Source organism: Trypanosoma equiperdum, assembly GCF_001457755.1.
Source record: "Trypanosoma equiperdum strain OVI genome assembly, contig: ctg_1878, whole genome shotgun sequence".
In the NCBI taxonomy this organism is placed as follows: Eukaryota; Euglenozoa; class Kinetoplastea; order Trypanosomatida; family Trypanosomatidae; genus Trypanosoma; species Trypanosoma equiperdum.
Genome location: NW_027123924.1, coordinates 3,921 through 27,873, shown reverse-complemented (window position 1 = coordinate 27,873; position 23,953 = coordinate 3,921). Strand labels below are relative to the sequence as shown.

General features: G+C 49.2%; 5 protein-coding genes across 5 annotated transcripts; all 5 read left to right on the top strand.

The window, feature by feature from the left end:
- Positions 1-441: 441 nt before the first annotated feature.
- TEOVI_000636800 (uncharacterized protein) lies at positions 442-870 on the top strand (the record flags this gene model as incomplete). Its single annotated transcript, XM_067223463.1, has 1 exon — positions 442-870. The coding sequence occupies one exon, from the start codon at positions 442-444 to the stop codon at positions 868-870; it is 429 nt and encodes a 142-aa protein (XP_067079564.1).
- An 841-nt stretch (positions 871-1,711) lies between these two features.
- On the top strand, positions 1,712-15,943 carry TEOVI_000636700 (N-terminal region of Chorein, a TM vesicle-mediated sorter, putative; the record flags this gene model as incomplete). Its single annotated transcript, XM_067223462.1, has 1 exon — positions 1,712-15,943. The coding sequence occupies one exon, from the start codon at positions 1,712-1,714 to the stop codon at positions 15,941-15,943; it is 14,232 nt and encodes a 4,743-aa protein (XP_067079563.1).
- A 990-nt stretch (positions 15,944-16,933) lies between these two features.
- TEOVI_000636600 (translation elongation factor 1-beta, putative) lies at positions 16,934-17,539 on the top strand (the record flags this gene model as incomplete). The annotated part of the gene is made up of 1 exon (XM_067223461.1): positions 16,934-17,539. The coding sequence occupies one exon, from the start codon at positions 16,934-16,936 to the stop codon at positions 17,537-17,539; it is 606 nt and encodes a 201-aa protein (XP_067079562.1).
- A 914-nt stretch (positions 17,540-18,453) lies between these two features.
- TEOVI_000636500 (Zn-finger in Ran binding protein and others, putative) lies at positions 18,454-20,094 on the top strand (the record flags this gene model as incomplete). The annotated part of the gene is made up of 1 exon (XM_067223460.1): positions 18,454-20,094. The coding sequence occupies one exon, from the start codon at positions 18,454-18,456 to the stop codon at positions 20,092-20,094; it is 1,641 nt and encodes a 546-aa protein (XP_067079561.1).
- Positions 20,095-20,582: 488 nt separating this feature from the next.
- On the top strand, positions 20,583-23,594 carry TEOVI_000636400 (putative RanGDP binding protein; the record flags this gene model as incomplete). Its single annotated transcript, XM_067223459.1, has 1 exon — positions 20,583-23,594. The coding sequence occupies one exon, from the start codon at positions 20,583-20,585 to the stop codon at positions 23,592-23,594; it is 3,012 nt and encodes a 1,003-aa protein (XP_067079560.1).
- Positions 23,595-23,953: the final 359 nt, after the last annotated feature.

The following is a 23,953-nucleotide window of genomic DNA, read 5'->3' as shown; positions in this document are numbered from 1 at the left end:
TTTTTTTTTTTTTTTTTGCGAAGGGGATGTTGGTGACAGTTATCCCACCGCCGCTGCGGTTTACGGCAAATCCTCATTTTATACCTTAATGTATTATTTGTTTCATCATGTTATCGCCATTGCCTGCCACGCTTATCTTTTTGGTTTTCTCTTCTGTTTTTTTTTTTTCCTCCCTCCTGTTTTGCCCTAATTTTAATACTTCTTCTACAACTAATCTGCAAAAATAGGGGGATCAGTGCATAAACTCCGACGAGGTACGGTATTTGTTTTCGTATTGAAAAAGTAATTCATTAATACAAAAGAGAGGGGGAAAAAACGGCAGCCTCACCCCGATAGCCTGTTGAAGCGAAACGGAGTGAGTTGACGATAGAGGACACTGTGGAATAAGAAAGAAGTGACAGCGGTATATTTATTTATTTATTCAATTATTCAACTAGTGTCATGGAGTTGAATGAGCAGGAACTGCAAACACGCGGCTATGTAAAGAAACACAGGCTCAATGAGCTGTTCGCACATTTCCTTCAGTTACTCATTTACAACAAACCAGCAGATCCCCGTTTGTTTCTTCAGCAGGAAATCAGAAGTTTACTCAAAGGCAACCCACTGACACCTCTCTTTACGGAACAGGATTTCGAGACGATGTTTGATCTTATTGATGTCACTAAGCAGCGGTGGGTAACTGTAACACAGTTGCGCAATACATGTAGAAACTTAGCAACAGCGGAGGGAGAAGAAGGATTAGGAATTCCACCTGCACAAGAGGAGGCTATTGAAAAGGCGGCTGATGCTGAGGGACGCGTGACACTTGAGAAGTTCAAAGAAGTGTTGGCAATGCAGCTTCACACGGCAAGTGTTGCCAAGGAAAATTGAGACCGCATGAAATGGCTGCTAAGGAGGGGAGGAAGAAGTAGAGGAATGATGACGCCTGCAAAGTTGTTGTTATTTGGGGGGTTGTTATAACCTGGGAATACAATAGATGGGTAACGAAAATGTATGATGAAGGACCAGGAAGTGCGGTGAACGCAGAAAGTAAACTGTTACTCTCTTTGTTTTGTTTTTCCTCTTTTCTTACTTCGGAACACCTTGGCTTCTGCAGGAATTTTTTTTTTCCGGGGGAGGCGCCACTTTCCATGCGGCATCAAAGATGTAGCCTTCCCCCATGTTTTGCGTGTGTTAGGGTTTTTGTGACGAGAGATGTGTGGACTTGCATGTTCACCTTTCACCACTCTTTTTAAGTAGATGCGCGTTTTCTCTCCAAATTCATGTGATACCTTGTCAAAACAAAATGTAAGATCGCTCTCATACCGGTTTCCTCCTGCCTACATTTCTTTTGCGCCTCTGCTTTTCCATGTCATTCTTCGCTGTTCGGGTTTGATTTTTTTTTTATCACCTTTCCTATCCCTGATTCAGCTGTGGGTTTAGGGTATTTGTAATTTATTTTTATTTTTTTTTAAACAAGAAGCAAGTCCCTCCTCGTTTCCAAGCGGTCTTATCCGCTGGCTCACATTAAGGAAAATTAGGGTGGGGGAAAAAAAAAGGACGGTGACACATCGCTGTGAAACCGTGTGAAATTCTCCACTAGCCTTAGTTAAGCGAAGTAAGGTGTTGCCAGCAATTGGTTATGGGAGGTGGCAGACGTCTGAAAAACGGCGTTGGCTTTAAATCTGCGAGTAAACCTGAGAAAGTTTGAGGGTAAATTTCCGTGTATAGCATGTTGGAGAAACGGCTCTCCGTCTTGCTTGCTACGTATTTGAACAACTTTGTTTGTGATCTGAATGAAGAGCAACTGCAAATATCACTCTGGTCGGGTGAAGTGGTCCTTCGGCATATTCAGCTACGTGCTAATATCCTGGACCAACTCACCCATTTCCTCCTCCCCAATGGGGAAGAAAGTCTTGACGGCATGAATAATCAGGGCACAGATGGTGGTAGCGGAGCGTTTCCTGTACCCTTTCGAATATTAAAAGGCACAGTGAGCGAGTTAATTATTACAATTCCATGGACTTCTCTGGAGGCGGAACCAGTTATGGTGGAAGCGCGTGCGGTGGAAATTGTTGTCACACCTTTACGCAGTGCACCTTATGACGCGGAGGAGGAAAAGGCTCGAGCGCGGAAAGTGAAAGTAGGCCAACTGAAGGCATTTGAGAAGATGAGGACGGGGAAGAGTTGCCCTCCCTCTGAAAGAATACCGGAGGGACCTCTGAAATTTCTTACTTCTGGTGGGTTCGTTGGGTTTGAGGGATACATGGAACAACTAACCGAAACTATTAAGCAAAATATTTGCATTGCATTGCACAATGTACGCATCAAGTACGTTTTCGACTACGAGGGGCTTGCACACCGCTTCACCAGTGCCCTCAGTGTGGTTATGGAGAAGGTACGAATCAATACCACCAACACCTCTTGGAGTGAATGTTTTGTTATTGATCCGGCAGAGCCTTGCTGCAAAAAAGTTGTCATGAGTGGTGTTCGGCTTTCCCTCCACGCGTTTAAGCACTGTGGGCCCACTGACAGCGAGGGCTTCCAACACGAAGAAAACGACACATCATGGGGATGGTCGGAAAATATGGAGATTTTAAAGGTGGACGAACTTGCCTTCAATATTCTCGTTATGAAGGGAGGAAACTGCCCCGCTACCCCAAATCGACCGGGGGAGAGGAAAATGGAGGTGTCCGTAACGGCATCGAGCATGATTACCATCCGTGGTTGTTTTGGGGCTTTAAGAACGTTAGCCATAATAAGGGACTCGTGCCGATACGGATTCCAGTCCTTGAAGTACAGAAAGAATCTTCATTTGCTTTGCGATGATGGTAAAGAAAACGTTAAGGGCGTGACGTTGGCCCGTCGTCGGTGGTGGTTTGCGATCCGTTGTATTCTTGATGATATCTGCCCCGCACCGCTTGCTGCAGGGGGACGGAGTCGCTTCATTAAAAAAATTACGCAATTGTGTGCATTACGGAGGGAATACTGTTCACTATGGAAGCGAGCGCAAGGCGTTGCCTGGCTGCCTCACCTTACAAAGGAGGAGGAGAGCCGAATGAACGCGGTGGAGGAGCTGTTACACACCCAACAGATTATATTTTTTCGGTGCCTGACATACGCTGAACTGCGGAGAGAGAAGCGGTCTATGTCCCAGCAGAAACGCTATATTGAAGATGCCATGAGGCGAAACCAGCCATATGTTGGTGGGGCTGATTCGGAAGCGGTTTCTGCTGCAGCGATGACCGATACATCTGCCTTCACAGGAGGTGGGGATAGCAGTGGTAATACTGTAAGCAACAGTTCCTGGTTAACGCAATGGTGGTTTGCTTCCCCCAATACTAACAGGGGTACCTATTTGGTGAAGAGTGCGGACGATACTTCCTCAGCAGTTAAATGCTTTGATGACGACTTTGAAGAGGAATGGGTAATTGGTCGACGGTTTTTGTCATCTCTACAGATGCGACGCACCGAGGGGTTAGCGGGGTCACCGTCTTGGGAAAGCAGGGATTCCGGTGGACTTATCAGCGTTCTGTCTCTCAGCTTTCCATCGATTGAGGCAGCTTTTTATCCGCAGGTATGGAGCAGCGGTGTCAGCGCGCCGAAACCGCTTCAATTGTACGTAGACCATCTTCAGCAACACCTCTTTGGGCGCCTGACGTCTTTATGTTGCTCCTACACGAATACCCCTTCACCATGCGAAAGCCGAAATGGACTGTTACTGACGGTTGATAAGGCAACTGTAAGTATATGTGGCCCCATTTCCACTCCATTATTTGAGTATGACGACACGTATTCATGTGGTACAGGCAGGAGGACTGAGAATTGTGGCAGATGCAGTAATGCCATGCGTAAGTCGTGGTTGACGGTTACGATCAATGAAACACGGTCGAGAATGAGTGTCGCGGTGGCATTCACTCGGGTTGTTGCCCAACCTTGGCATGAGTGGAGATGGTGGTGCGACGCGATAAAAGCCTTCGGTGGTGCATTACTCGAATCCACCAACCGAAGCTGCAACCCTTCCAAATGCCAAACGGCCAAAACATTTTCCGCAATTGATATTTGTGTGGACGGAGTTATCGTTTCTGTTCCTCTGGCATCTGCCTGGTCGTGTCAACGCAACCTCACTTTGTGTGTCAACAACATTTACCTTTCCAAACTTGGACGAGAGCCGCAGGTGTCGTGGAAGCTTGTTTCTGGTGTTGAAACTCCAATCAGTATCCGATGCACAGGTACTTCAAGCGTACTAACTTTGTGGGATGTTGTAGTAGTCGTCACATTTGAGAAGGGTGTGCCTCTTTTTGGAACCCTGCGGGCCGAATTGACTGTCGAGCCACTGTTTTTTGCCATTATTTCTGATCATCTAAGCAACTTGTCGCTTCTTGACAGAGACACACTGCAGGCTCTCCTGCAGCACATCACTGAAAACGGTAGCGAATGGCGCCTTGAATCCGATACGGTTCTGTCTGTCGGGAACAGTACATTTACATTTCCAGCATCTCAGTGTCGTAACTACCTTGCCGTTTTGTACAAGTACGCGTGCGACAGTGCGAAGTGGGCGGCGCAGGCACTTAAAAGCACCAATGAACAGGTGCCGCATGGAGAAGTAAGTGTGGGAGCGGTTCCTACGCAGCGGGATATGCTTTTTATGGAAGGTGTTGAACTGGTGATATACTCTGGGAGAGTAATTGTGCAAGATATCGCTGGTAAAGATGTTGGGTATATTGATCTACCGCACTGCATGGATGGAGGTGAACACCATCCTTCGGTGTCTTCACTAACGTTTGAAGGTAGTCGTGCGCTTAGAGTGGAGACAAGCATCTCGGAGGGTGGTAAACATATGGTCGCTGCGGTGCGGTCACCAGAACTACATGTTTGTTCGCCCTGTGGGCAGTACATGCTTGTGCTCGAGAATTTCACTGCGAAGTACGTCCCGTATGCAGCTTCACTTTCCCTCACAGCGGTTGCGGCGCAGGTTGTAATATGTAGTTCTCTGGTTTGCTGCGTGGAGGTGCTACTGGGTGCCTACGCCTCCCTTTGGCGACAGTCGTTATCAGCGTCAGATTTAGCCGCTCGCTTTTTTGGTGGTGTTGCTCGGGCTGTGGAAAGGGATGGTGCTCTCCCCAATGACACTGAAACGTCGACCAAGACCTCTTCCGTGAAAAGTGTTTTTAGTAATCAGGTAGTCGATGTCGACATTGGGCGGCTAGACGTCCGGTTCTGCTCGGAGGAAGCAGATGGGATTATTTTGGTATCTGTAAATGATTTGGTGTTGCAGAGAAGCGTCGGGACTGAGGGTGACACAACAAAGGTGACAAAAGTGAAGGCTTATGGAGCTCTAGCAGGTATCGAGTACATGGCGGTCGGAGGAGAAACGATGGGACCATTTGTGTTATTTTCCTCAGTTAAAAATATATCCACTCGCGGCAGTTCGTCCTGTAGCACCTTTAAATTTTGTTCGTCCGGTGTATCAGAAGAGGATACAACACGAACGCACGTGAGTTTTGACATCATAGGCGGTTGTGTCCACATATTTTATGAATATTGGGTGCGGCTTCTTTCAATTTATTGGACGCCAAGCGTTATGGAGATGTTTTCTGTGTTTGACTCACATTACAGCAAACAAGGCTTTTTACTTGCATCGTGTGAAAAGGTTGCTCCCGCAAAGAGAGAGGACAGGAGGGTTGGGAAAAGTTTTTTTAGCGCCCGTAGTGAGATCAGCGGCATTAGTGTTTTTGTCGCCACTGATGCAACTCAAAGGATCGACTTCCTGAAAGATGATACATTCATTACCCTCGATATCGAGCGTATTACCCTCGTATACAACGACATGATGAAAGATACCGCGGGCAACATACTTTCCCGACAACCCTTCAGACTAACTGCAGAACTTCAGCAGATGCGGCACCTATTCACAGGAAGTGGGTCGCAGTCCGTGATGGTGCCCTTCATCTCTCGTGCCTCGGCGGTAATTAATAGTCAGATGCGCCTGGTGCCTGGTGCTGATAAAGAACATTACGTGCATGTTGGCGGTGGGAGTAACGACCTCGCAATACTATTGAACATTGATCCCTCTGCCTTTGAAAGCGCTCCAGACATGGTCGATGTTGAACATGGTGCAGGCGGTGTTAGTGTCGGTAATAGTCCCACCAGGGGTGCAATTCAGTGTTTGAAGCTAACGCCACGAATGCTAGCGTCTTTCATCCGTTCATTTCTTTTTAACTTCTGTGAGGTTTGCAGTACGCCGAAATGTCCCCACAGTGCGCCTCCAGATGCTGGTGGATCGGCGCCGAAGATGGCTACCTACGTTCTCTCAACAGTCTCGCCGCTTCGATGTACGCTTATCGAAAAAGGTGAGGATGATGAAGAAGCTATACTGGAAATTAATACACATATGCAGTTGTACTCGACCAACGGCACAGCGGGGGGTGAGCCCTCAACCGTAATTCGCTTTGATGCCCTTTCCATTGATGACGCAACCCCCAGTCGTCGCGTTCTTCTTCCTGGTGTGCCTCACTGGCAACAACAGCAGGTAATTCATCAGACTACTAAAGGCCACAGAAGGAGACTGATTGAGCTAGGAAAAAGCTCCATCTCCAGGGTGACGCGAAAACAGCGGGGGCCACTCAGCGAGGTTATCGTTGATTGCGTCTTCGACAACATAACAGTATTTGCTGCACGCCACTCGTGCCTCGCGCTGCTAAGGTTTGTCGTTGCTTGTCGCACCTGGTTGGCCGAGTGGGGAAGGACCAAACGCGCAACACACCTTTATCGCGAGGGGAACAATGTCGTCCCTCCGGCTACCACATCGGTGCTTAATGTTTTACTTCGCAGGTGCGCAGTGCATCTCGAAGAACCGTCCGGGGAACCGCTCGTGGTATTTCATATACCATCATTGTCAGGAACACTCAACGTTGGTCCACTCGAAAGAAAATTCAAAGTTGCATTAGATGAGAGCGCCTCCGTTTGGTCGTACGGGGAGGCCACGGATGCCGTGCGTGTCACACAGGATTCCGTGCAACTCAATACGGGGAGGTATTCCGTACCTGCTCTCGCACAAGTTGGTGCAGTTTGCTTGACGGTGATTGAGCCGTTTGGGGGAACTGAAGGAGCATGCAGTTCCGATTTGGTCAGCAAGGAGGAAACCCATATCCATTACATCCGCACCATAGAACTTTCGGCTCAATCTGTTTGTTTGAATGTTGACAGCACTACTTTGATTCGTTTACTTCACTTCGGGGTGAACGAGTCCTCTGCGTACGTGTCCATTGTATTTCCCAATGACAAGAGCGGTAACAGCACTTGTGAGGCAGGACCGGGCGCGATTATATCCGAGCTATTGCTATCCAGGATTACTGTCGTTGTAAGGGATGCTCTGTTCTACCCGAAAACTGATTATGAAGTGAAAAGAGTCCAAGTCGAGCGCCTTGATGTGTCCTCAGGGTTTACAGTTAAGGAAGTTACCGAGAACAATTCGGGTAAGGATGGGCCCATGCATCACTTCACTGCTGTGTACACGGCGAAGATAACGGGAGCAGCTGTTGGTTTCTCGCAACTTCCCTCTTTGTCATTCCCAAATGTGGAGGCACAGGCTGAAATTCCTATTGCTGGGGCATTACACGCCAGGCGGGTCTGGGACACTACTGCGACTTCGGATAACGATGAGGGTGAACCAATGGCGTTTACTTCGGGTACATCTTCGGCCACGGCGGCACCGCCGTCGATGGGGCGACTGATTCGAATTGGCGCAGATCAGAATGTTTCTTTCGTTATTTCCATTTCCCATATAAGGGAACTTCATCGCACACTGCGGGCGCTTGCGTCATCACCTTTTTTTTCGGGTGGGTTCTCGCCACTGTCGGCGGTCGGCACTACACCGGTCTGCTACTCAACAAAGGTAGCACGAGACACGCATTCAACGGGAGCGTTCTTCTCAGTGCTTATATATCTCCCCTCTTTTTCCGTTTCCTTAACGGGGGACGACGCAGTGGGAAGATCGGTAACCGACATCACGGCTAGTGAGGCAGAGTCAAAAAGCATCACCACACTTATGGTTGCTAAGGTCGATGGCGTTTTGGCTTTAGCCTCTGTTGCTTTGCCCGGTGAAGGGAAACCGTTCAAGGGAGGACTTACGTTCCACGGATCATTTGAGCTCTCGGATGGTGATGGTAACGTTATTGTCCACTGGCAGCCGGCGACAGGATACAGTGAGGTGTTGCGACCGCTTAGCGCTACGCAGCGCTGGCCAAACTCTTTTCCGAGTGACGTTGGGCTGCAGCTGGACATCATGAATTCTGTGTCGGAGCAGCAGGTTAGGCTACAGATACGCAGTTTCGTGGTCGCGCTCAATTCACATACCGTCGACTTCCTATCGTGGATTCACTGCATTATTGACCCCATGAAGTATAACGGGCCACGTGGCAACTGTAGTGGGGAGGGCGCTGGGTTTGATGGCCTGAGGAATGATGTAACCCCTATGAAAGAACTTTCGCCAGCTTCTTTTGAGTGCTCTTCCTATCGCGGAAAGCAAACCATAGTGAAGGTTTGCATTAAAGGACTCTCCCTCCAACTGGAGCAGGCGGCATTGCTGAACTGTTCTGAGGTGAGAGGCAAATTTGGTTGGGGGACAGCCCTCAACAGTAGCAGCTCCCATTCTATTCCGTATGAATTCAGCGTTCGACATGTGTCAGTGGTGCGGGTCAAGGACCAGCTAGCATTTTTTGAAGTTGCCGAATCGCAGGTAAGAGTCGCGGGAGCGGAAGAGGTGAGTGTTGCTGCTAGAGGTATAATACTGAATAACTACAACGTCACATTCTACATCTGCTTATGGGCTCGCATGAATGATCTGTGGGGTGATGCGGGTCGGAAACTACATTTTCCTACGAAGGGAGTGCGGACGCCCGTGAGGTCTATTGATGTCACAATTGAAAAGGTCAATGTCCGTCTTTTCCCTCTTGCAAATGATTCGGCGTTGTGCTCGAATAATGGTAGTGTGGATCTGCTGTTTCCAGCTGTGGAGGTGAAGAACACCGCGGATAGGGCAAAGGATTGCTTAATGGTGAAGATTGAAAGGGCTTCTCTGTGCTACAAATCCCCATCGGCGTTGTTTTCGCCTCTCGCTGAGAACGTCTCATTTGTGTTCTCTCTAGAAAAAAATCTCCTTGAGTTGTCACGTCACGTGTCTATGCGTTTTGGGAATATTGAACTGTCTGCGCCGCTGGGTGATGTGCTGGAGTCTTGTTCGATGTCGGTGTTGCAGGCGACCCTCCCTCTGATGGGGATATTACCCTTTATGCATAACAATGAACCGACATGGACGCATACAGGGGAATCGGCCACTACAAAAACCTTCAGTAGCGACACGGTCCTTTTTTATATCTCGTTTTTGTCGGTTAAGTTGTATGCACCGCAGTCAGGTGGGGAATTTGTGGGTTGGCGGCATCATGTGCTGTTCGGTGTGGAGCTCCATCAATTATCGTTTGAGCGGGAGCGAACTGTCCAGCGAGAACGTGTGGTTGCACGTGTCTTATCCATCACCAGCGCCGCTGACTCAGCCATTCAAAGTGAGTTTATCACCGCGATAGCTCCTGAAAACGCCGAAGATTCTTCGATGAAACGGGCAATTTACATTCGCAGAGACGTTTGCATCGATTACTCGGAGACATGTCGCGAAGCATCTGTTTCACCCAATTTGGACAGTGAATGTATGAGACCCTGTGGGAAACTTGGGACAAAAGTGGTAAGCTACGTCGCACGATTGCATGCCCTAAGGTTGGTTGTTTCACCGAAGTTATGCAACGCTATAAGTGACCACGTCTTGCGACCCATATCTGTAGCAGCTCATCGGACGCTACAAACTGCAGTGCACTGGTTTTCATCATGCCAGATCGCGGACAGAAGTGCTTTCCAGTGCTTCTGCGGGATCGATGGCAGCCCCTCAGTTGCCTTAGGGGGTTGTGGTCGGTTGATTACCATTTCCGGCGACGTTTGTTTGTGTAAAGACCTTTTGCTGGGCGGGAAGAGTGGGTTCCGTCTCCGCTTTGTGAAGGGTTCGGCTCAGGGTAACCCGATAAACACAATCTTTGTGAGGTGTATCGGCTCCGCAAAGGTAATCCTTGCCCCGACTAGCACCCGCCACCATTTGTTAGAATCACTTATACTTGTGGATTCGAGACTTACCGTGGTGTTTCAAGATGTTCCATTCATTGTAAATCACGGGAAGGTGGCGGATTATGTGGTTCTTGGGGAGGGATCTTTTTGTGTTGTACCTGATGGAATACCATCCTCTTCACACAGCACGGCACATACGAGTATATTTCCTCCCTCGTTGTTGCCTTTGAACGAACTTGGATGGTGCAATGTCAAGGTCAGTTTCGACGTTTTGTGTGGAGTTACGCTTTTACTGTGTTCCAACAACGAAACTGTGACCGTGTTTGGACGCACGAGTGCTCGATACGAGGTTGAGAAAAAATGTTATGAGGGCGCTTCCAGTATCGTGGAATACGTAGGGGAGAGCGGTTCCGTAAAACTTTCGCCTGTTTCAGTACGGTATGGCAACTCCCTGACTGCCGTCGATGAACCCTCGGAATTAATCATCGACATCCAGTACCACAGAGGCGATAGGGCGCGTGGAGGCATCAGTACCACGCAGGTAAATATGATAGTCCCCCCCGTGTGTTCTACAGTTCCATTGAGATACCTTTTGCTAATGGGAAACATCGCTAACTTGTTGAGAAAAGCATTTCGCGAAATATGTTCAATCCGGCAACTGGTTAAGAGTTGTGACCCACGCTGTGCTCCTTATTCCTCTGAAGCGCTTGGCCTGGAATGCACAGGGTTGAGCCGAACGTTAGGCCAGGACGTAATTGCCCATCAACCCGTTTTTCAGACATCGTTCTCACCGGCGGGCATTGGTGGCCTGGAGTCGTGGTTTGAGTTTGGTTTGGTGGCTCCTCATGTTGAGTTTGTTATAACGGATGATTTCACGAGGGAAAAATTTGTACTTGCCTTGACGGGTACATGTATACGCGGGAGGGCTACACGAAACCTCTCCCGTGGTAGTTGCAAGGGATATGCTGCACTCCACGTGACGAGTTGCCAACCTAATCAACCGCCTTGCAACGTTGTCTCACTTTCACCGGAATTTACTGTGGAGTACACGCAGCATGCTGGTGACGGGTACTCACTCCAGGGTTTGTTGATGTTACAGTCAGTCAGCATAACACTTCCTCTTATCACGCTTGCCCGCTTGACGCGTCCCTCGCCTAGTCGGTGGTGGGTTGGTGTGCCGGGTTTCTGCAACAACACAGGTGTTCCTCTTACCTTAGTCACTGTTCTTGGACCTCATAATTCTCAAAACAAGGGTAACGTTTTCAGTGAATTCCATGCGCTGCCGAACGGTAAACTTATGCAGCTTTCGGATCCTCAGCGCACGTTCACCAGCTTTCGGATAGTATGTGGATTTGTTGATGGTTCTGACCGGTGCTGCAGTGCTTTGCAAGATGCTAAAGTTGATGTGGACATTTTAACCCTTCGCCGTGTCACAACGCATCGAATTCCATTCACTGATGGTTTCGCTGGACTGTTGGACATCGTGCTGCGGTACGATGAGGTTAACGATGTGGTAAATATCACTACCCCTGTCACAGTTCGAAATGAACTTACAGACCACTTAGTGTCTGTGCCCGATGCCTCGTGTTCCCCCCTCGTGGTTCCTCCGAAGGAGACACGGTATATGACCTTTACATGTTTAAGGCAACCGCTGTCATTGTTGGTTGGCGAGGAGTGGCGTTTTGATCAGCAGGACGAATTCATTACACTGGAGTTGCTCATTAGTGCGTTCGTTCTTCTGTCTTCTGGAGAACATGAAGAACTGCCTCTGAGAGGTGGTTTGGGCACAAGTACAGCGAATTCCCAGGAGGTTGGGCAAAAAGTTCGTTGTCGTGATACTGCCTTCCAGTGCAGTGGTGCAGACTATGCACGGCGTGGGCACATGAGGGGAAACGATGTACTTGTGCTTCCCCTGTGGCTCACAGGGGCTCGTGGTCCCGAGGGGGATCAAGCGGGATGCGAATACGAGACATTTGGTGTCCTCTTTTCGCTTAGGCGAAAGGCTTTCCCCGTCGAAGACCCAACGAAGTCTCGTCTTATGCAGCGTTGTGACGTAGAGCTCTGTATCCGGCCAATGATAACGGTACTGAACAACACTGGTGGGACATTGGCTGTCGTCATTTCAACAAGGGGAAACGAATTCACCCCCCTGGACGAGCCACGTTTTGTTCAGTGTGGAGAAGAGTATAACAATTTTACGCGACCTTCTTCTGGTGAGGGGTATTCCGTGAGTTTGTCATGCCAACTGCCAAATGGTGTGCGGTTGACTTCGTCGAAACCAACTCCCCTAAATTTCTCTGAAAGGGCAACAGTTGGAATGAAAGTTTGTACCGTTGATGGTGATGAAACACCAGTAGTGGGACTGGTAATGGAGCGTGTCGAGCCCGACAAGTTTGTCGTGCGTGTACCTGCAGTGCTCGTGAATATGCTGCCTTTTCCCATTAGGGTTGCAGATAAGTTTGGCACACCGTTATTGGGTGAAGGAGAGGGTAAGTATCTTGCCCCAAAGCGTGAGTTTCCCATCCTAATGCCACTAATGGAGGGAAAAGAGATTGCCCAATCTCCCGAAGCACCTGTGTTAATTCGTGTTATGATTGGGAGTTCGACGCCAGACACTTCTGGGTTGTTTGCATGCAATGATCCAATGAGTTCAGAATGTATTCGCGTTGCGGATGGCGAGAAGGTGCACCTCTTTAGGGCCCGTCGCTGTAAAGAGGTGACAAACAACATGCAGGTTGCGCCGCGGGTCTGCTTAGAGCCAATGTGGATATTAAGAAATCAGAACCGTGCGCTCTCCCTTGCCGTGCGATGTTTGGGTTTAGACACTATCGTGGTAATACCACCCCAATCAAGCGTGGAGTGGACAACGTTTGCCGCAGCTTCCGCTACTGACCCACTCGTGCAAGTTTGCTATGTCCATAAGGAGGTGGGTGACCTCTTCGTTTGGTCAAACAAAGTGAGGCTTTTAACGCTGTCGACTTTGAATGTGCCTATTGTAATGAAGCATTACGTTTCGACGGGAAGCACTGATGGGAGGGATCCAGCGTTCCGGAACCTATTAAATTCAATGGGCGTCATAACACTCCGCTCATTACGTGTTCCGCCACTTTATGGAGATGATCCCATTCCAGAGAATTTTGCTTGTCTTTCTATTGTGCCGAACAAGCGGAGGTCACGCTTCTTAGTTGACTTTGACCTGGATGGGGGTACGCATATCGTTGTTGAAAACCGCACAAACCGTCTTCTGATTTACGAAGAGATGCCACACTCTTTGTCGGGCGTCTCAAAGGCCGAGCGTTCATACATTGTGCAACCTTTCACCGACAGTGTGACTTGCTTTGAGAGTGACGACGCGAATGCTGCCATACGCTTGACGTTGCATGGCGACTATGGGTACTCTCAGACTTGCACGATAAACCTCGACGAAGTCGCAACTGCGTGTGAGGGAGTAAAGGTGGCACCGGATATGTTTGTGCTCTGCACCCTTGACTGCGGGCAGCAGAAGTATCACATTTCTGTAACAGGCGACCGCTCTCTTGAAAGTGCCCTTGTATTTAGGCCACAACGTATCCTGCATTTGGAAGTGCTTGTCCACACGGTGTCGCTCTACGTTGCCTCCAAATGCGTTCCGAAAACAGTTCATTCGCTGCTAGACACGCCCTTGGCCCCGTTTGTGACTCAAAACAAATTCCATTTTGTGCCCACAACGAACTCTAGCTTTACGGACGCACAAGCACTGTCTTATATCCAGTGCCGTGAATTGGATTTGATCCTTATGGAAGCGACTGGAATATACTGTACGGCATCGCTCAATCAAAGGCATTGCTTCGGTCGGATGGATGTTGGTCGTGTGGCTGTCGTGGACTGCACCACACCAGAACCAGTTCACCCTGTTGTTGTACTAATCAATACCGTCGACGCGGTTGGTGCCGTTTCAGGCAATATACTGAAGAAACCCTGTCTTTCTCTACAATTGCATGTTCTTGTACCTGAACGGCGCGCCGCCATTGATATGACCTCAAATAAGAAGAAGGTGAAAACCATCCGGATAAGGAGCGTCTCTGTTAAGGTCGCGCCCGTTACCGTAAAGGTGTCGGACACGTTCTTGTTTCTGCTCCAGCAGGCGGCTTGTTGCTTGGAGAGCGAGCAGTGTCAGATGAAAAGTACGGAGGAAAGTTATGTGACTGGTTCGAATGTTTGCAAACCAAGCACGAAGGATGAATTATCTACCACGGAGCTGCGCGAACGTGGTGCTGTTAATAACTATCACATTGCAACGTTAGAGGTATCACCAGTTGAGTTGGAGTTTACCATTACTCGGCGCAAGGATGGCTTGTACGATCCGTTCGCGGGTTTATTTTCCATAAGCCGTTTCATACCTTCGGTAGAGCGCGCCCCTTTGAGTATAAACGGTATAAGTATGGAAGATATAAACCAGCGAAGTAACTCGGTAGGCTGCGCGCTGTTGGAAGCACTGTGGCCGCTATATCGCAACCAACTTGCCCTGCAGTTTCCTAGGATTGTTGGTTCCATGGAAGTTCTCGGAAATCCTATTGCACTGTTGAGTGGGTGGAAGAGAGGTGTCCGATCCCTTCTACTTGGGACAGCAGAAATGAATATGCTTAAGGGGTTGCGTGACTTCCTGTGTACGACGACATCCTCCACTTTGCACTCCGTTGGGTTAATTTCCCATGCCGGCAGTCGCACTGCGGCGAACTTCTCGTGGGACAACGAGTGGCTTGAGCAAGTGAGTGAAGGGCATCACCGCGTAGGTGACCCTGCGAAGAAGGGAGGAGTGCTGTGGGGTATGGGGCAGGGCTTACGTGATGGCATTGCGGGCGTTTTCTCACGTCCGCTCAACGGCGTGCGAACCTCAGGCTTGACAGGTTTCGTTACTGGCGTTGCCACCGGAGCTGTGGGACTCATCACTCGACCGGTTGCAGGTATACTTGGGGGCGTAGGAAACACTGCTGAGTTCTATGCTAAGGTTCTACAGGAACCTGACGCAACACCTAATATTCATCCTCACTACTTGGAAAGCGGGCGCAACTTCAAAAAGACAGCCGTCCGCGAAAACACGGCGGGTGGCACACTTCCCGATGTGGACAGTGCCACATTTTCTAACGATGCGCTTCCATATATTGTTGGTGGCGAGAAGTCGGAAGTAACATGTGGTTTCCTGGAAGCTGCGTCGTGCGAGAGCGATGCAAACGTGCGATGCAACGCAGTTGAACGTGTGGTTGGTTCAAGTGATATGCACCGAGAGGTTTGCAATGACTCCATTACTTGCGTGGATGATTTTGTATCCTATGGCGCGTACGAATCCGTTAGGAGGAGAGTGCAGCAGAATTGCTCTGCAAGTGACAACGCGGAGCGCTTGTTTATTGAGTCCGTTGGTGCCCACAATTACGCCCTGCGTGCGAGTTGGTCTTCTTTTGTTACGCAGACGACAACAGAGGAATTCTACAGGTGGTTGCACGTCGCTCTTGCCTCTCTCATTAAGGATGAGATTCACCTATTGGTGCGGGCCGCGCCGTCAAAGGGGTATGCATCAATGGAACAAGCTCATTTAAGAAGCAACAGCTCCGTCCCTTCGGAACAAACTGACCAAACTTACATCTTGAGGAGGCAGCAAGCAAGAGACATAAGGAAAGCGATAGGCACAAAAGATTTGCTAAAGTACGTCTCGGCTGAACAGTTCGCTGGGGTGTGCACTCTAGAAGAAATTAAACAGAATCTCACCCCCGAGGCTATCAAAAAGAAACTGCCGCCAATATTACCAGCTTTGGTGCGTGAGTCGGTGAGGACTTTACTGATTGGTGATTACCACGGCCGTCATGCATCCATTAAATAACATGTAGTTCGTGTTAGTGTGTGTATATGTTAATTGATTTTTGTGTGTGGTGTGAGTCTAGCTGTTGGGGTGCCTTGGTTGCTATTGTTATTTCGGTTAAATTGTTATTGGCTGCTCGTGTTGGTGTGTTTGCCTTGTTCGATTGTAGTTTTGTCGAGGTTAGCTTAGCAGGCTGAGAATACGTAGCCGAGGCATCTCGCGTAGTGCGAGGGTCCATATATACTCCCTTCTTTACATTACTTTCTTGCCTTTTCATTCGTTTTCTCTTTTTTTTTTTTTTCGTGCGTGCTTGTCTGTTTCTTTTTTCCTTTTTTCCGTGTGTAAGCTTGGATCTCCTTCCTTTGCTAAAACCCATCTGCATCAACTTCATTTGTTTCCGCGGTGAGGGGTGAAAATACATGGGTGTGAGGGGTTGCTATTCATTGATTATGATGACCTTTAGTTGCCCAATGTGCGCAACCCAGCCCTCTCCCCCTTTTCTTTTTTTTTTAAACCCTCACCGTTGGCATATTACGATTATCCACTGATAAGATTGAAAACCGTCCGATAGGAACTGAACAAAATTGTAAAGAAGGATGGTTGTGCGTGTATTCCCCTGACTGAGTTACGTATGGGATCAGCAGACAAATTTCTCCATTATGGCTTCTCCGAGGTGGTTCGTGACTTTAAGTAAATGGAACTACGGGGTGTGGACGTTTATCGGTGGATCGACTATTTAGTTTACTGCATTGTCTCGCAAAACTGGAGGACTTATGTGACTGCAGCACTGTCGATTGAGGGACATTGAAAACTTTTCTAACTTTTCATTCAGTAGTTTGAGTTTAATACAAATTTTTGTTTTGTGAACTGCCTCCATATTTGCATGCCTAGCGTGGTCAACGAATTGTCTTTTTTTTTTTTTGAGTACTTTCTCTTGACGATTATTATCCTTTTATAAAGGAAGTATAACTATCGAAGACTTACTACGAGATACAAACAGGTACGAAGACGATGTCATCGCTAAAGGAAATCAACGGTCGCCTGAGCGCACAACCATACGTCTCGGGGTTCACACCGAGTAAAGAAGACGCTCGTATCTTCAGTGAGATGTTTGGTTCTAATACCGCTGTGATTCAATGGGCTGCTCGCATGGCGGCTTATTATCAGGCGGAACGCGTCCAGCTGACGAAAGGAGCAACCGCATCAAAGACGTCCGCGACGACCAAAGCTGCTGCCGGTGATGATGATGATATCGATCTTTTTGGTGAGGCCACTGAAGAGGAACTTGCGGCCCTGGAGGCTAAGAAGAAGAAGGATGCTGCAGCAAAGAGCTCCAAGAAGGTGATCATTGCAAAGTCATCAATCCTGTTTGACATCAAGCCGTGGGATGACACAGTGGACTTAGATGGACTCGCACAGAAACTCCACGCAATTAAGAGAGATGGTCTACTGTGGGGTGACCACAAACTGGTGCCCATTGCGTTCGGAGTTAAGAAACTGCAACAGTTGGTTGTCATCGAGGACGATAAGGTATCTGGAGATGACCTGGAAGAGATGATCATGTCTTTCGGGGATGATGTTCAGTCGATGGATATTGTTGCTTGGAACAAGATCTAAGTCAAATCCTCTCGAGGCTATTCCATGAGCACGGTGTTGGGGAGGGACAGAAGTATTTTTCACCCTTTGTTCTTGTCAGACATTTGGACGGGGTCGTTTGGAATGTGGCGAGTTATGGCAAGCGGTGTACTGATTGATAGCAAACGTTACGAGTGGAGGAGGTTGTGCAGTACCCCGATTCCCCCCCCCCCAACTCAGATCGTCGCTATTGCCAAACACCTTCATCATCTCAACGACCTTTTGCCGCAGCCTCCTCAACCGTAAATCAACAATAATAATAATTATATATATATAAATATATATATTTATATATTTATAAAAAAAGAAATATGAGAGGAAAGGAAGGGAAATGTGAGATTATGAAGGGGAGAATTTCTGAGCCTAAGAGGAAACGGGAGTACGATGATTACTATAGCCTTTTACGGCCCCTACTTTCCCATTCGCCAGCGGTAAATTAAGAAAACAAGACCAGAAAAAAGAGATTAAAAAATGCAAAAGTTATGGAGATGCCAACGCCATAAAAGAAGAACGTAACATGACTAGTAAGGCGTATTTTCCGTCATTTAAGCAGGGGAAAAAAAAGAAGAAACGACCAGCAACAGCGAAAGCGACCCAATCATTGTTCGGGTTTCGATGCAGTGACTGAGGTGTTTATAACTTGCAGCTGTTTTCTGTGTACCCCGCGTGCTATTAAACTCTCGTTTTCCTTGGGTTTTCCCCTTCATCACTCTTCATTACTAACTTCCTTCCGCAAACGCAAAACATTTGGGACTCAGAATGTTAGGGGAGAAACTACCCGCTCTAACGTGAAACTGTTATCTAAACATAAGGGAAATCAGTAGGGTTGGCACCCGTTGAGTGGGAGGATTTTGAAGACTGAATCACCTCCAAAAAAAACATTTAAGGAAGGGGTGATGTATTTACATTCCATGAAGCGCTACATACGTGCACCACTAGCGCCTCTGTTAAATGTGGGACGATCTAATTCCAGCTGCGGCGGTGCCGTTTGTTTTTGCGCCCCATGCGCTGGGCGAACTGCATACTGTCCAGCCTACGCGACGCAGGTTGCAGCTTTCTGCATGCCAACCGCCGCGCTTCTACAATCATGGGCAGTTAGGACAAACCGGACGTGGATGTGTGTGAAGGAAGAGTGCCGACACGTGAATGCACCCGGTGCAACCCACTGCGAATCGTGTGGGGAGGTGAAGCCGAACCTTAAGGGCTGGTTATGCGTTGAGTGCAGCACCCGAAACCACAAGGGGGTAAAGAAATGTCACAAGTGCGCTGCACCAGCGGAAAAAAGCAGCGAGTTTTGGATGTGCGCGGCCTGTGAGAAGAACAATCGCATCGACGACTTGGATGATAATAGTTGTTGTGGTTTCTGCGGTTATGATATGGCCCCCATGACAATGACTGAAGCTGAGGCATTGAGAATACAGCAGGAGCGATCCGAGCGCCTTCGAGAGACTCAGGAGCGGTTCGATGCCCTTTCCGCGAAGGATGCCGATGAACAGTTCGGTGATGAGATGGCCGGTGCTTCGGAGTTACCGGCAGCATTGAAACAGGGAGTTCCACCGGCACCACGCACAATGTTTGACATTCCCGAGGTGAAACCTTTCGCGCCTACGCCTCAGGGAACTAAGCATTCGCGCATATTGAGGAAACCGCGCCCCGCTTCCTCACCGGGAGCTCCTTCAGGGCCTCCTGGATTCGATTGGATGTGTCGAGAACCCAGTTGCGCCGTCATCAATTCTGGGGATGAGGAATGTTGCACGGGGTGCGGCAAACACATAGAGCCAACAGAATGGGAGTGCTGCCACTGCGGTGCAGTGAATCACATGACTCGCGCTAGGTGCTTTAATTGCCGTGTTACCATTTCTATATCTTGGGTATGCTCCGACTGCAGAACAGCTACATGTATTTATGAGCGAAGTTGTAGAGCTTGTAACAAAGCAAGGCCCCCGACAGAACCGAAGGAGGCTCGAGACGTGCAACCACCATCGCAGAATGCCGGACGTGCTGGATTTTCGGCTAATCGCCGCCGGATGCCGTTTAAACAGGATTGGAACTGTGAGGAGTGTCAAGGTCTTAATTTTGCGTCCAGAACTTCATGTTACCAATGCGGAGCTGCACGAAGTACAGCAGACGCTTCTTACAACGGTGGTGCAAGTGGGGGCGATGGAGGTTTTGACGGGGGCGCCGGCCTAAGTGTGAGCCACAATAACTGGTTCTGCCGCCACTGTCAGGCGAGCAACTTCCGCACTCGTGCAAGTTGTTGGCAATGCGGTCGGGCGTCTTCAGAGTCGGGTGCTACCACGTGGTCAGAAGACGACTCTGCGCCTCACTTTGAGAAGGAAGGTTTCCAACAGACGTCCGACGACAACGTAGCGGAAGGTCAAGTAAACGTGTGGAACAAAAAGACGGATGATTGGACTTGCGGCAAGTGCTTTTCCAAGAACTTTAAGAACAGACAGGAGTGCCACAAATGTGGAGCAACGAAGACGGTAGCGGTTGCCCCGCGGCGTGCTTTTGTGCGGAAGCCCGTCAAAATTTGAGACATTCCTATTCGTTTATTTAACTTTGCTTGCTATAACAGCGGCAAATAACTATCACGCTGGATAGACGTTGTCACAGATTCTCGCACCGTCGCTATTTCATATTGGTCTTTTACCTACTGCCGGAAAGCGACCTACTTAATTTTTTTTCTTTTCGTAGCTTCCGTGGTAAAAAGGTGCATGTTCGTGTTACATCACTGATGGGGTAGTGATTTCTTCTTCCTTTCGTTTTCGAATTGGATCTTATCAAAGTGACATCGTTACGGATCGCCACGGCTTAGCGGGGAATTTTAGTTCACACATAATGTCGAAATTTTCTAACGATGACTATTTACCTCTCATCTCAGTGTTCCTGTATCTTTAGACTTTCATTTTGTGCTCTCACCGTTACTCTTCTTGGGGACCGTCTCACTTCTCCGCCCCTTTCCCGTGTTGATTTTGTTATTGCCCTTTACTACGCTTATTAGGTGATTGCGAGGGTGGTACACATGTGGCGCCCACCAATCCTAGGGCTCTTGAAGACGGCCTTGCGAGGGTCGTCGCGACACATGGCGGGAAGGAAGTTTCTGCACACTTTACGGGACGAGGATTTGGAAGATGAGGAGCAGTTGGCACGCCTCTTGGTGCAAGATGTGAGTGCGCCACCAACACAATCAACTGTTACGGCATGGGTTAGCACCGGCGTAATTGAGTCTCAGGAACTGGTGCGTGCGCATCTGGAAGGCGGTGTTGAAGTAACTGCCGCGGAGGATAACACATTAGCTGACGCCATGTTTGTAGAAGGGGAATCTGCGGAGTCATTGCCTAGCAGTTCGCCTATCACTCCCACAAGGCGCGCAAACAATCACCTCGCAAAGTATTCGCACATACGTCAGGCAATTCACACGAAGCGGTTAAAGGACGGCGCAAGACTCGTGGGTGAGGCGGCACTAGAATGGATGTGTTGTGGTTGCCGCACCTACAACTTTATCGGGCGCAGGACATGCAGATCCTGTAAACAGAGCAGTTTAGAATCTTGTAAGCACAATACAGCACCAGCACGGCACCTACCACTCTTTCCGGCCATATGGACGTGCCACTCCTGCGGGCATAATAACAACCCGTGCCCCGCCGATGCAACGAACCGAAGCAAATTTTCTTGTGAGAGCTGTGGTGACCCTTTCCCGGGGATCAGAGAGTGGTATTGTCCTTCATGTTGCCATATCAACTCTCGCGGGTCCGTGCAGTGCGCCACGTGTTACGCCGACCGCCCTTTTCGTTGGTCTTGTTCCAGTTGCGGACACGACAAGAACTCAATATTCTTCACAGAGTGTCGAAACTGTCATTCCGTCCGCCGGAGGCTCGTGTCCGACTCTACGGTTCTCTGTCCGAGCTGCCGCCAACGGAACGACGTGCAGTGGGAAATGTGCTTCATGTGCATGACACCATTGGGGATGATGAACAGTGTTCGGAAGTTGCAGTTAAAGGTTGAGAGTGGTCTCGCTCCAGAAGATAAAAGTGCCGCAAACTCCGCAGTGGAGGATGAAAATTGCGCTCAATCCAATAATCGAGGCGGAACACCGCCAACAACCAACGACGTGGCCGAGGATGCTGGTGAAGGAAAGGTGGGACCGTCAGTTGAATGCACCGGAGAAGCACATGACGGGACCAAAGCGGAGAGTGAGCAGCACAATAACCACCGGGAGCAAGTCCAGCTTTCCCTTGGAGATGAGAAAAATACCAGGGATTCCGCTGTCATGGAAGACTGTGCTGCAACTGCTGCTAGAGTTAAGGCTGCGGAGCGCGGCACCTGGTGGTGTACGGAATGCAACGTTCTTCAACGACGCAACGTTGGTTTTTGTGATATATGTCTGAAACCGAGGGTTGTTGTGGACTCTAGAGGGCCGCCAAAATCCATTGCTGCGGATTCATTGACAAGTGAGACAAAAGGCACAGCGTCTTGTTTGACCGAAACCGGGACTGTGCTGCCGAATGAGGGGCAGTGCAAAACTGACCAAGCTACTGTGGGCGGAGGAAAACATTTGGGTGGGGATGGTGCTGAAGTAACGGAAACAAAGTTCTCTGACACATTTATCCCTTGCAGCGTCAACACTACCGAAACGGGCGAGTGGCGTTGTCCCTACTGCAGAAATCTGCTGGGCGCGACGGTGACGTCTTGCTGTGGCGTAACCCGCGAGGCTCCTTTTGGCTACTGGCGGTGCAGTGCTTGCTGCAGCACCAATAGGGATGAACGCGCTCGCTGTTTGGGTTGTGGCGCAGCTCCGCAAGCGGTAAAACCATGGCGTTGCTATATGTGCCGCAGGCGGAACGAAGCTGATGTATTTCAGTGTGATTACTGTGGGAGCGCCCATCCGCGGCATTGGGTTTGTGGACAGTGCGGGTCGAAATGCCAGCAGTCTGGTGACAGTCGCTGTTCGTCCTGCGGTTCCGTCAAGAAAAAACTTGAGGTTGTTGTTTGCCCACATTGCTCAGTGCCAAACAACTTCCTTCGAAAGAGCTGTTTTCGCTGCCGGGCACGTTTGGTGTCGGATGATTGGCACTGTGAGAAGTGTGGCTACGGTCAGAATGGAAAAAATTCTCGCCGCTGCACCGGATGTGGGGAACCACGGCGGTTCAATATGGACGAGATTACGTGGGTGTGTGATGTGTGCAGTACGGCTGTGGCTTCAGGTGGTGCGTTGAAGGAACGTAAGCAATGCCCGCGGTGCAACTCGGACCGAACGGAGCGGAGTTTGGAGATACCTAGCAGATGGCAGTGCCGCAGTTGCGGTGTGGCAAATGCCTATTCGGTACCAGCTTGCTTGGAATGCGGCAATGCGCGTAGGTTGGGAAATATGCGCACGCATACCAGCTGTCGCGCGTGCTTCCGGCTAACTTTTTTGGATGAGAAAGAGCGCTGTGAACACTGTGGGGCGGTTATGTCCGAGGTTATCAATGATGTTGGCTCGCTCGTCTCCAGCTCAGGACTCCACCCCCTGGTGAGGGGCGCTGTCGATTCCCTTTCTGTAGCCGAAGGAGCAAGGGAAAACGGCTGCATCTCGCCAACACCTGCCGGTGTTGGCCCCAGAGACGACTCAATCATCCCAGGAACGCTCTCCCCGTTTACCGCCACCGATCACAGGGGTAGTGTAGTTGCCAACATGATCACAAAAGATGTCTGTGGGGTTTCTTTTCAGCCAATTGATTCGAGTGTTTGTTGTTATGGACCTAAAACACTTGGCACTTCTCAAGAGGAAGGAGATACCGTGGAGTGCTTGTTGCAATGCAGCGAGGAGGGCAGCGGCACTGAAACATCTGCGCCAGAAAGCTGTCTAGTGAGTGATGCCGAGGAATGGTGTGCAGGGGATTTGGGTTGTGAAGAACTTGACGAGACTGTGGATGTCATCAACGGTGAGTGGTGCGAAAGCATCCCTTCTTGGATTTGCAGTAACTGTGAAGCAAAGAATCTTGACGAAGCCGATGTTTGTGTTGATTGTGGCATTGCCAAATGCGACAAATAGATTTCATTAAATCTATCTATTAAGTCCAGCGTCCGAAGTTCTAACCGTGTTGTCAGTCGTGTGGGTCGTTTTTTTTTCTTTCTGGTAATGGAGGTGGTGAACGCACTTGTTCTGTTTGACCCTGGTAAAGCGCGGAATTAATTTCCTCCCTCTCAACCGTCGTATACTTTTCCCCTATTCTTCCGCGACCTTTCGATATATTTTTCTTTATAACCCCACGGCGATATGTGGTGAAAAGCTCGAACCAAGCTTGTACACGTATCTACTGGCGAAATTGAAGCGATCTCAGAAGATATAAAGGAATTTTGAGGAAGCAAAATTAAACAAAGAGAAATATTGAGTAGCGTTTTGACGTGAAT